Source organism: Chaetura pelagica, unplaced genomic scaffold (assembly GCF_000747805.2).
Source record: "Chaetura pelagica isolate M959 unplaced genomic scaffold, ChaPel_1.0 scaffold171, whole genome shotgun sequence".
NCBI lineage: Eukaryota > Metazoa > Chordata > Aves > Apodiformes > Apodidae > Chaetura > Chaetura pelagica.
The window spans coordinates 470,813-483,993 of record NW_009952066.1 but is presented as its reverse complement, the minus strand read 5'-3'; the positions used below and the strand labels follow the sequence as shown (position 1 = coordinate 483,993).

The 13,181-nt window shown below is 39.1% G+C and overlaps 2 protein-coding genes across 2 annotated transcripts in view; one reads left to right on the top strand and one right to left on the bottom strand.

The window, feature by feature from the left end:
* The window catches only part of RTN4 (reticulon 4), a 56,954-nt gene extending 52,792 nt beyond the window's left edge, over positions 1 to 4,162 (bottom strand). Inside the window, exon 1 of the mRNA XM_010004928.1 lies at positions 3,982 to 4,162. Within this exon, the coding sequence (XP_010003230.1) occupies positions 3,982 to 4,162 (181 nt within the window). The remainder of the gene's footprint in view (positions 1 to 3,981) is intronic.
* A 4,163-nt stretch (positions 4,163 to 8,325) lies between these two features.
* RPS27A (ribosomal protein S27a) overlaps positions 8,326 to 13,181 on the top strand; it is a 7,045-nt gene continuing 2,189 nt past the window's right edge. Inside the window, exons 1-2 of the mRNA XM_010004917.1 lie at positions 8,326 to 8,355; positions 12,891 to 13,160. Coding sequence (XP_010003219.1) covers positions 8,326 to 8,355; positions 12,891 to 13,160 — 300 coding nt within the window. The remainder of the gene's footprint in view (positions 8,356 to 12,890; positions 13,161 to 13,181) is intronic.

Genomic DNA, 13,181 nt, shown 5'->3' with positions numbered 1-13,181 from the left:
TAATCTTCCATTTTCTTCTAAGACTGGTGCAATTATTATTCTTAATTTACACAGGGGAGAATGGCAATGGAGACAAATCAGGTCACTTAATTTTCATCCACCAAAAAACTGACAGTGTAGTTCCAGGTTAAAACTTTGTTCTGTAAGCAAATATATTTATTTAGCATTTATCTCCATCTTTATCCCAGGAGGCATGAGCAGCTCAACAGGTATGTTTGGAAACAGCTGCTTGTCTGTATTCAAGGCTTCAGCAACTGCCAACTGATGCACCCAACCAGGCAACACAGCACTATGGCAGCCAGAGCTTCTAAATTGTTAATAATTTTTAGACAAGGTCAGTCACAAGGATGTCATCAAGGCCACTGGGGCACAGCTTTTTACAGATAGTCCCAGCAACACTGACTTCAGGTGGAGACACACTTAGCACTTCAGAGTGTCATGCCTGGAAACCAAGTTTCATTTTCTCTAGCAGCAAATCAAAATTGGTATTTACTGCAGAGAGCTACTAAAAAGGTTGCATAACGTTTGCAGAGTGCTGTGAGCATGAAATATGCTTCATATCATTAAATATGTGACAGATGTACCTGCAGAGAACTCATTAATTCTAATTTCTATTCCTGTTAGTCTAGAAATATTAGCATATAATTGTTAGTTTCTAAAATATTCTGGCAAACTTTTTTTAACTGAAAAACTGTGTCAGCATTTATTTTGGAATATCAGATGAAGTCTGTTCTCTTGTATGCCCCTCAAGTAATGTGTTACAATAACCTTAATTACCTAACAGGAAATATTAGAGCCTCAGCAAGAAGGCTTTCTTCAAGCCTTTAAGTAGGAGCTCTGAGATTTCTTCTCAGTAAAACCTAAATGAAGAAGCCTTCAGTGTGAGAAGAAAACTTACTGTTCTGACAACGAAAACCAAACCCAATGCATATGTGATACACGAACAGACTGTACAGCAATACTACACGTATTTTGAGATTGTACTGTGGGGCCCATCATGGAGCAAAAGGCTGAGTGAAGAAGCAGCCAGCTGTAGCATGCTGTAACTACAGTCTCATATAAAGAAATACAAAGGAATTTGCATATCTTCTTTCCTTAAAGAGTATGCTAGAACATTGAATTTATCTCTTCTGCTGCTTTTGTTGTTTGCTTGTTTTCCCCTTGGAAATACCACAATCAGTTCATTCTAGATAAAATCAAAGCCTGTAAGTAATATCAGACTAACTGGTAGCTGTGTACAAAAGCCCTGCAGAAATGAACACATCCATCTTAGTGACAGAAACAGCTCACATTCGCAAACCCTGCTTCCCTCGTAAGAATGGCAGAAGATCAATTCTTGTCCAGTATAGTAGCATATGGGGACCAGGAATTTATTATGTTTCCCCAAACAGCAGCTTTGGGGACAAAATCTTCTATCAGCTTAGGCCTCTCAGCCAGGCTCTTTAGCATCTGGTGACTTGAAAGCCTGACAAAGGAAAACTTCATTTAACTAGAAAGATATCACAAGATGGATGTGCAAACAAAGCACAGCAGTACCTCTGCAAACACTGCATCAGAATACCAACTGCGTATGAGAAACTAGACTATGAATAAGAAACATACCTTCAACTCTTTCATAATGCTTAAAACACACAGATTTGCAGCAGTTACAACCTCAGTCAAGTTGAAAGCAAACATACTGACCAACAGATCTTTACAGGGAAAAGCTTTCATTGAATTATTTTGAGATGAAGCTAAAGAGAGGAGAAATGCATGAAATAAATGTATGGGAATGTAAACCGTTGCATAGTATGATATCACAAGTGTGGACAAGAGAAATCACAATGTGGTTATGCTCAGCTGTTTCTCACAGTATGTGATTATCTGATTAAAGGCTATCTAACAACCCATGTACACAGGAGGGATGAACTAAATTTACATAGGCAAATCAGGGCAAATTTCCCTCTCTGCTCACTCATGAACACGTTGTTTCTGGTTATTTATTTTATATTTCATTGTTCTATTAATCTAGAACACAGGTCTGCCTTACTGAAGCTGAGGTTTGACTTTGTTTATGGAATAATATAATAAAACCTATGCAGCAGAATGCCTCTTCCAGTTCCTCCAAAAACATCTGCTACTCAAAGAGAGTATCTTACAAGGTTTTTCTTCCAGGTATGCACAGTGAGTTGCAACACTTTGCATAGTATCTGAGATGGTTTACTGCTTCCTTTTATCTTTTAATTCCACTTAAACATTTACAGACTACACACACTCTACACACACTACTCTGACTTCTTTTTGCTTGATTGTTTTTCTGAATCAGTGCAGTGTGGCCTCTTAACATGAATAAGAGTTCACTGTCTGCTTAAGCTTTTCAAGCAGATTCCTACAGTATCTTGCACTCTGCAATTTCACAGGAACTCAGAGTCCCAACTGAGTAAGATAGAAGTCTTTGAGATCTGCTTCTAAGCAATACTGTAACTCTTAGGCCTCTAACAATATTTGTACTTAGAGAAGCCAAACTAGTTTTTTACCTTCAATCTAGCATGGAACTTCAATAAAACAATGATACTTGATTTATGCTATATATTAAACATACACAGATAATTTACACATTACAAGCTACAATACATCAAGAACAACATGATTTAAGCAACTTCTGTTCCATCTACTGCACAGGATTTTATCTGTAGGACTAATGAAGGGTATTCATGCTACTCTCTTGCAGTAAAGCTATTAGTATAAATAGGACCAACTCCTAGTGTCACAGACAGCATAATGCTAAAAGGCTTAATAGGCTATTTGGCAGGAGACAGACAGAATAGATTCAGCCGCTAAAATTGTGACACTGACATTTTGCCCTTCGTTACCCATGTTCTTATCTTTCCCCACAGAAATATAAGTGGCATTGGATGGTGCAAGCTGTCAAGGCCATTGGTTTCTAGCGAGGCCACAAAGCAACAGCCCTGCTTCATAAAGAGGATTTGATTTCCCAGTAATATTTTCCTATTAAAGGTTTAATTAAATATAGCTTTAGGACACTAATTAACACATAATAATTACATGCTCTGACTGTCCTCCACACCCCTCATCTAGAAAATACACAAGAACAGAAAAGCATATACATGTCATGGCCTCACTTTCTTCTCATTTAATTCATCAATGAAGTTCTGAAATTATCCGGCAGAGAGCACTGCCCTAGAGAATAAATTGCCTAAAAGGAAAATTTTGTATCCTAACAAATTTGCATTACACAAGGATTTTAGTATTAATTTATAGGTCACAATTTTCTAGTCCTACTGACATTTTAAAGCTCATGGTATACATCATGGAAAGGACATCTGAATAGAACTGTGAAGACACATGGGATACCCTGAAACAGTTAAAAAGAAAGACTAGGAGGAAAAAAACCCAACCAACAAGAAGAAAGCTGTAAATCAGATAAAAGGTAATCTAAATACTGTGCTTCTCCAAACCAGAAAAGGGCCAGACAGCTTTTTGCATCCATCACAATTAATAGGCCAGAGCTCTGTTCCCAGGGTTCTCTGCTCCCTCAAGAATGCTTAGCTAATCCATTTTTAATCCCTCTGTGTGTTTAACCTGAGTGCTGAGAGGAAGGAAAGCTCCCACATCTGGGTGTCCCATCATATTCTCTCCAATATTTATGACAGTAAAGAAATGCTTAAATATATGTTGCAAGGGATAACTAAGCAAAAAAATTAATTCCTGACATACCATCATCATTACACCTACACAATCAATTCTTTATTTGCAATTAACTGACCTTCTTCAAGACTTTATGAGGGTTTTATTTACCATATGCATTTGTTTCAGACAAGTCACTACTTTTGAAGTGAAGCCACATCTGGAACAAGGGATTCTTTTCCTCCTGTCACGAGCATTATCCTTTGGAATCCTGCAGTGCTTCTCTTCGCCAGCCACCAGCACTGCAGAGCCACTTCTTGCCGCAACCAGCCTCCAGACAGTTTCAGTTCTTACACGTAGCAATGGGTGGTAGTCGATTTGGTGCATTACTTCTTGTGGTACCAATTAATTTAGGGAGATACACTATGTGGAGCTTAAGAGCGGCATGTAGAAAAACGTTCAGGTAATCCCCGTAAGCGAGTGCCGCCAGGTCCCAGTGCCTCTGGCCTCGGCACTTCATATTCTTGGGCGCCATCTGCCGGCATTTGATTAATTATCGACACCTAATGACATCAGTCCAGATCAAAGTTGAATATTTCCTTTCAAAAGACACCCCCTCTTCCAGAAGTGGAAGTATGTTCACCCACAACTTCCAGAAAAAGTCTGGAGCACACATCTTGCTAGTCCTTCTCCACTCCCACTCATGGCAGCTGAAGGTGGGCCAGGAATTCCCACCCAGCACAGGACACAACTCCTCCCATGGGTGGAGAAACTTCAGGGAGCACCGTGGTCTTCCATGACAGGTTCGTGAACTTTAGCCAGCCACTCTGTCTCTTACACCCTTGCCCTAGAGGACAAAATTCAGCAATGCCTATCTCCATGCTCAGACATTTCCCACCACCACCATCAATTCATCACAGCAGCTGAATGTGACTTTTGTCCAAGCTACTAAAACCTACATTATGTTCTATTTATATTCCTGTCATCAACCTATTACATGCCTCACACATTTAGCCAACAGTTGATCCTAAGCCACAAGATGTTGGTCTTGACTATGAATGTGGCTCTACATCTGAGGTCATTCTGACCAGCAGTGAGGACTGTGATTCATGTTCTTAGTAAGAGCTCAAAGTATGCATTGTGCCAAGATCTGGACTCAAAACCATGAATACCCATTTCCCTGCAAATCAGAAACACAGGGATGTGAGATTCCAGTTCCTGCCTATTCCTAATCTAGATATATTCTCTCTTTGCAGACAATGGCACCACACACTGCCCTAGGAAGAACTTGTTTGCAGGTCTCTGTCATCCAAAAATCCAACAGAACAAACACCTCTAAGAGTCAGATATTCCCATTAGACTAAATAGAATTAGGCATTATTCATGTGTGACAAACAGAATCTAAATTTACAAGGGTATGAATCAAGGAGGGAATTTCCAGAAGCACTTTAGAATGAGAAGACCAGTTAGCTGTCCCTCTTCAAACAGAAGTCATGCCACATGTAGGCTCTGGAATGAGGAAGAAATTCAGCTCTGAAATTCTCTGCCAATGAGACAAAACTCAATTTGGAAACATTACCTAATGAACAAGACAAACAGGTTCTATAACCATAGCTATGAAGACAAATTGAGTATGCTCACTGAAGGGAAATTTGAAGTATTTTTAATAGCTGGGCTTAGCAGAAGCAAGTGCAGAACTTTTAAACCCTGTCATACATTTTTTTTTTGCTGAAGAATCAATCCTAAGCATAACTAAAACCACCACTGTAAGTAAAGAGGACTCAGACATGTGCAACTAATGAGGGTTGCATACATCCTTATGCATAAGAATATTTATGCCCATACTTGGTGCTGAAGGAAAATTCTGAATATAACCTCCCTATTCGAATATTCCATGAGCAGCTGCCAGTTCCTGATTGCACTTCAAATCCCAGGCTGGAATACAACTGTTGGGATTCAAATTGATTCAGCATTACTTGTCTGTGAGTCTAATTAAAGACACAAACCTGCTGCAAATGTAGGGAGAGCAATGCTGGTTCAGCTGTGTGTGACACAGCACGTCGATTCTGCATCACTCATGTTTACACACAGGACAGTCAGTAAATCACCAGTCACCTTCCTGGTCTTCTGTCCAATCCAGTTTAGAATATCCCAAAGAATAAAACTATAGTCTCCCTCAAATAACATTTCAATAATATTCACACTTAAGAAACACCTGCTCATAATCAGAATAGTTTAACTTTTCTGAAATTTCAGTTATTTTCAATGCTGGTATGACTGTAAACAATTTCACACATTCTGTCTCCTGAAAAGCTCAGTGAAAAGGAAGTATTTAAAAAAATAAAATACTAAAAAATTTACAAGACAGACGCCTCTACAGGAATTAAAAATGAAAGGCTTAAAATCTATACATCCATCAGCTTAAGGGCCACTGGATGGCAGCCTTTTCTACCTGAAACATAAAGATAGGGAAAGCAAAGCTGGTTCAGCTGTGTGTGACACAGCACGTCGATTCTGCATCACTCATGTTTACACACAGGACAGTCAGTAAATCACCAGTCACCTTCCTGGTCTTCTGTCCAATCCAGTTTAGAATATCCCAAAGAATAAAACTATAGTCTCCCTCAAATAACATTTCAATAATATTCACACTTAAGAAACACCTGCTCATAATCAGAATAGTTTAACTTTTCTGAAATTTCAGTTATTTTCAATGCTGGTATGACTGTAAACAATTTCACACATTCTGTCTCCTGAAAAGCTCAGTGAAAAGGAAGTATTTAAAAAAATAAAATACTAAAAAATTTACAAGACAGACGCCTCTACAGGAATTAAAAATGAAAGGCTTAAAATCTATACATCCATCAGCTTAAGGGCCACTGGATGGCAGCCTTTTCTACCTGAAACATAAAGATATGCCTGTCTTCAATCTTCTTTTTATGAAGTTGTGGTTGCTTTCTTGAGCATTCCCTGCTGTTTACCCAGAAGCATCTGCATTATTTGTTTTTCCCAGCTCAAAGATTGCTGGTGCTTCCTTAAATTTATGTATCTTCTATTCTTTCTCTCCTGTTTTGTTTTTCTCCCTTCTAAAAGTTTGGAAACAATTTTAAACTTTCTCCTTATCTTTCCTCCTTTCTCACTTCGATATGAGTTTCCTCTTCCAGCTTTCCTTTCTGTCCAGCTTTTTCCTCTCTATATGAAACACACTCTCCCTCCCTGCTCTTCCTGTTCTTGAGCCATCCATTCTTCCTCTTAGGAAAAGGGCAGCAAAACAAAAGCAACTACTTATGTACTTAATGATGTGAAACAGATTCATGGTACAACGCTGCAGCTTCCCACCAGTGTGAGATCCTGGATGCTCTGCCATTAGACCTTAAACACCAGTTAAGGGCCTTGGATTCCAAGCACAGAACCACCACACCTTTTGCCAGCTCTTGTCTCCTGTTCTTTCCACAGTGCTCTCATTACTGAGTTTTTCACTTAAACTTCCAGGTGACTCTTTACTTTCCTTCCCCTTCTGACACCTCTCCACTTGGCACATCCTACCCTGATCTAATCAAACCTATTTATTCCTCTTATGGATTCTAAACTGCATCTCATCCCAAAGTATTCCCTCTATGATGACTGATACAGGTGGCATTTAGCAAACAGTACTTTTCAAAAGCTGGACTTCAAATGAGAAGGCAAGATGTAAAAATTTGAACAAGTATTTGTTCTGAAGCAAAGGCAAATCCACTTCCATCAGCATTATGCAGCGTTTGGAAGTGCTATGCAGCCTAAACAGCATTAAGTCTGTTAACATCATCATTCTGCTGCTGCCATCTCTACCTACTTTAACGGAAAAATATACAGGAGAAGCTTGTGAATTCTATTACCACTCTGCACAAGAGCCCCCACCATAAACAAGACTTCATTTGCAGGGCACTATATATAGAACAAAAGGCAATCAGTGCTCCAAAGAATCTACTGTCTATGACAAGAGAAAACACATGTAGATTTTCTACAAGGAAAGTAATGAGGTAATAATATTGGCCAACATGTGAAGTTCTAATTAGACAGTTGTGATCAAGATTTTTTTGTAGGTATTGCTTCAAGAATTTGTATCAGAACTTTCAAAAACTTAGTATGGAAACAAACAGGCTGATTCAAAAAATATAATTCATCACAATTAAGAAAAATCAGGTTGTCTATAGAAACTCTGAATGCAATGCAACTTCTAAAGATCAAAATATTTCTTTTTCATATGGATTGTGCCAGATATAATGTAAAAAAAGCTTTTTTTGCACAAAACAGCTAATGGAGATCAGCAATAAAATGTATGTGAAGAAAAACCTGGATCCTCCATAAAATGTTACAAAAACAAAAGTTAGTTTGGCCAATCAATATTAATTCATTGGAAATGAGAATTGTGAAGAGAGAATGCAGTAAACCCTGCAGAGTATTCATATTCTGTTACTGCTGAAATAAAAAGGAATAGCTATTAAAACAAATTACAATTAGAACAAAGAAACATTTATTTTTCATCAGTGTTAAGTTTAAAGAAATTTCCGTATCAAACTGTCACCTTTAATGGCTTTGACAACGTAGTATCAACACTGCAAATGCATTTGTAGAAATATTGATGGAAACTGTGTGGGATTGTTGTTCTTTTCTTTTTCATTATTTTTTTTTAAATATTTTCTCTGGTTCTGAAGGAGGATGATCATAGACACTATCTTCCCCTACTGGGTAAGCCCGTTGCCAAAAGCCTTCATACGGCAAGAGCCCTAAGATTTCCTGAGAGCCAAGGGGAGAAGATGCCCTGAGCACTGACAATGGCAGCCAGAGGCCCTATCACTCCTCTGACCAAGTTCAGTTTGCTTTGGTCAGCTTTGCTGTTGGCCCAACACAAACCTTGGCTTGTATTTGACTAGATCAGGTGCCTCATACCAAGTTCACAGGTTAAAAGGCACCCAAATGACTCTTTATGAATGCTCTTCCAGCATACGGGGGATATTCACATTATCCAGCACCAGATGCCTCATTCCATCTGCTCACCTCTTTCAAAAAAAACAGGAGAGGCAAATAAGCTACTCCAAATGGGAAATTTAGAAAGAAGCTTAACTGAAGTCCTTTGAAGCAGCATCTGGCATCCTCTCTCCATTGTCTATACAAGGGCAAATACCTTCTCCAAGACATGTACCAATAATCTCCTCTCTCTTTCCTCGACCCTTTCTGTAGCCGCTGGAAAATCTCTCTCCTCCCACACCTTACAGTTTCCTTCTGTGCCTGTCTGCTGCTGAACGATCTTGTTGCCTGAGCAACTGCAGCTGAGGAGGGGAGCAGGGAGAGGGTCCTGGTCTAGTTGTGTGCTATTAGCAACTGTGCTGCCTTCTGACCCTGCCATGCACAATGGCAGTGGCAGCAGCTTCAGGAAATTAACAGTTCAGCTGAGTTAGGTGTCTCAAGTTGGGTGTCACCTCCTTACTAGGTGCTGGGGACTTTGTAGCCACCTTATATTTCTGTTCAAGTATGAATAAGATAACCTAATGCTTAAGACTGGTAAACAAGTAGTTGTTTAGCTTATCCACACACCCAGATTACATTCACAGCCACATTTGTTACACCATAATTCTAGTCCTATATATAACTCAGAGGTACAAATTAACTAGTATTAATTTATAGAATCAGAATAGTCTGCTCTAGAAATTTCAGATTATTATGTGTCCCTCTCTCTGTTTGCTCTTTCTATTGTATGTTTTATAATTCAGAAAAGTAACCAGAACAAAAACATCTATCAATGACCTTTCCAGATTCCCTTCAGGATTTGTACTTCACTTTCTTTTCATCTTTTCTGTCTGTCTCTTGGCATTTGAACAATATCTGGTAAAATGAGAATGTAGTCCCCATGCTATTGCTCTAAAAGAAATAATAATCTCTGCAAGATATCCAGCAGAGATTGCTTTTCTAATACTATTTTATTGAAAAAAAAATTCCCTTTGTTTTTTTAAAAAATAGCAGTCTGCTTATAAGGTTTTGTGTTCCTACAGTATATGAAACACTATGGGTTGCTTCTTCCCTCCAGTGATGGTTTATGGACAAAATTAGTGTAATTGACTACTTGCTGCTCTGCTGATTGCAGAATGGAGGGCTGGGCAGTTTTTCCTGCATTTGAGCAAAGTATCACTTTGAACATAAAGAATGGAATCATCTGTGTTGATACCTCTTAACAGATGTTAGGACCAGTCTTGTCAAAATTAAACAAAAACTATCAGGGATTGCAGACCTAAGTGAGTGTCTCTACTATAGCATTTTACTCTGATTTTTATTATTATATAGCTTTTATTTCTGAAGTAGAAGCATAGTTATTTAGAGGTTTCAGTTACACTAAGGGTTAATGGAGAGTTACTGGAAAATGACTTGACCTTGCAAATTTTATATCCATGTGAGCTTCATCCAAAATTAATGTACTCTAGCTTAGCAGCAGCTGCTTGCTTGCTAATTCTATCCCCTGTACTATGTGCATCACACTTTTTAATTTAGTTTTTGAACTATACTAATTTTTTTGAGCATAAAAGAGGTAACAACTGGAGTTTAAGCACAACAGAACCCAGCCAGAAAAGCTCAGAAACTAATATTTTGGTTTTTGCTCTGTTACCTTCTGAGATAACTTACTTCCACTTCCACCTATGCAGCAGAAGTCAGTGAGTATCACTGGAGCAGAGCACAGACTAGAATTTACAGTTTACTAAATTCAGCAAGAAGTTTTAATGAAAGAATTCCAGAGCACTGTGACTAGAGAGCAAAATTCAATCGATTTGGGTTACAGCTATGAGGATTTCTCAATGTATCTGAAAATTTCAAAACCATCCATCAAAACAATGTTAATACACGTTGGACATAAGTAATTGTGCTTGGGAGAGCTTGGTTAATTGGTCAGGTCCACCCAGTGCTGCCTCTTCAATAGCTCTTTTTGAGTAATGGCTTCAGCAATGATGAAAGCAGATGACTGTAGGTACAGCTTTCAAAAACAAAAGGGAGGCTCAGAGTCTCATAAATGCAGTGAGGGAAAAGGCATAAGGCCAGACCTCCCTTGTGGGACTCATGGATTTCAGTGGGCTTACAGAAGGATAGAAATAGACCACATTTACTATATTAAGTCACCATGCTAATATCATTAATCCTCTGCCAGTGAAAGATTGCTCCCTAACATTCTGTGATTTAAGTATGAGGATAATTGAGCCACAGGGATACAGAAAAAGGAGAAGTAATAGGAAGAACCTGAAAAACAACAAGAAAAAAAAATTTTAAATGTATTATCTTAATTTTCCCTAAAAGGTCCTACAGACTCTTATCAATATAAACCCTTACCAATATCTTTATCATTCATCTGTTTATCAAGACAAACTCTATTATACTGATAACCCTCTACCTGTAATTTGCATTTGGTGAAAGCTGTATCACAAAATTTTGCTTTGAATAACTTCAGAAAACCTAACTCTCACATCATGTAAGAGTTTTGTTATTAAAGCATGCAAAAAGCAATCTAAGTTACAGCCAGCTCCTTCTCTCCCATAAAACTTGCTTGAGGAACATAAAAAAAACACCATCTCACAAAGACAAGAATGCAATAAAATAGTATTATAACTTCTTTAAGCACTAACGGTGTTGGGGTTTTTTTGGTTTTGTTTTTGGTTTTTTTTTGTAGTTTGGCAGGCTTTGTTATATTACCTTGATGATCTAACTTGTACTGTGACTGTCATGGTGCAAGCCTTCTGGCCTATCAGGAAAAAAGACCAAGGCATCAAGGGATGTGTACACTGCACAATGCCCTTTGTTCAGCTCCCTCAGAATGATGATCCACTAAGATCATGCCTAAACTCGAAGCAGTATCTCCCTCCAGCACTATACTAGAGGACAGATATGATAGAAAGTACACGCATACCATTACCATGCGATTCCAGAGTACAATAGACCAACTTCCTTCTAGACCGATAACACATTTTCAGTTACACAAAATACAAACATGCACACGCTCTCACACAGACATATTAAAAGGGTCAAATAAAGAAAACAGAATAATAAAAAGCAGGAAAATAATCCTCAGCACCGCTTCTCAGTGTTGACTGCGGCTCACGCAGAGCCAAAAGGCTTCTCCCCTCGGCTGCTGTAAGAGCTCCCTCTGTTGTTACACGGAAAAACTACCAGAAAATGCGTTCTGTTATCCTTTCATCGCTTTCATGAGAAACAAGAGGGAACTGACACCTTATTCCAATCTTCCGAAGTGCAGACCGTATCATTTAGGATTTGTTCAATGTATCTAAGAAAAAAACAACTGCTTATAAAGAACTGCATTTGTCCTAACAAGCTTTGTACTATTCCTATTAAGCATACGGCACAATTCATTCCCTGCTTTTACAGATGGATTATAAATCCAAAGGATGGGTTAAAAAAGAAGAAAGCTGGTCAAATCAAAGACTCGTAAGAAGAGCAGCATTATTTTAGTTTTAAAAACTGGAAGGCCAAAATCCCCAACTGCACTCAAAATCACTTCTGAAACCCCTGAAAGCGCCGACGTTAAGGGGAGTTTATTGGGGCAAAACACAATAAGCACAACAGGTGCAAATAACCAACCATCTGTGGAAAGATGAATGTCATCTGAATCAAGAAATGTTCATCATGGCATCAACAGTTTTGTATGTTCATAATTGACTGGTGTATGGAACCTCACTCTGTAAGACAAAAAAGGAAGTCTGTGTGAAATAAGGAACACATCTAAATGAACACTGATCAGTTGCCATTAGTCTTATATTTACATAGACAACAAAGAAGCACCAACCCACCTTTTACTTATTATTTATTATTAATTATTGTTCGTAACTCATTTACCTGAAAAATGTTTGTTATCTTCTCAAATGCATTACTGTGTATAATGTAAGACTCCTCAGATGGTCCTTGCTCAGCACAACTCACTTTCACAGCTCCTGCCAATGTATTTCTATGCTCTTGAGAAATCTGTCCTTCTCCGTAAGGGTGGAAGACAGAATGTTTCTCTGCTTTCTTGTGATGGTTTGGTGTAAGGACCTGGCACCTTTTTTACACAAAATCTAAACCTTTTCCCTCATTGTTCAACAACTGCCTCAGATCAAAAAACAGATGCTGAAATTTGTTAAAATAGCATCAGCTGATTCTGTTTTAACCCCTCCCATCCTCAATTTTTAAGGAGAAAACGACCTAACTAGTGATTTGCGAACCAACGTGACTCAGTGCTCCTCCATCCCTAGCTTACCTATTATAGCTTTTCTAATTCCAAACCCACTCGCCCAGACAAGTCTCGGTTTGCTCCTGGGAACCTGCAGGAGGCCAGGTGGCCGCAGGGGGTTTCTGAACTGCCTCCCCGGGGCTGGGCCGAGGGCTCCGGTTACTGGGATGTCGCGCTGCAGGGCAGACGCGTGGAGACCCAGCTACCTGAGGAAAGGACGCAGCTCCCCCACCGGGAGCAGCCAGGGCCCCACAGCTCCAGGCTGAGGCCCAGCTCGGCCGCGGGGCCGCAGGCCTGAGGAGCCACCTCCCCC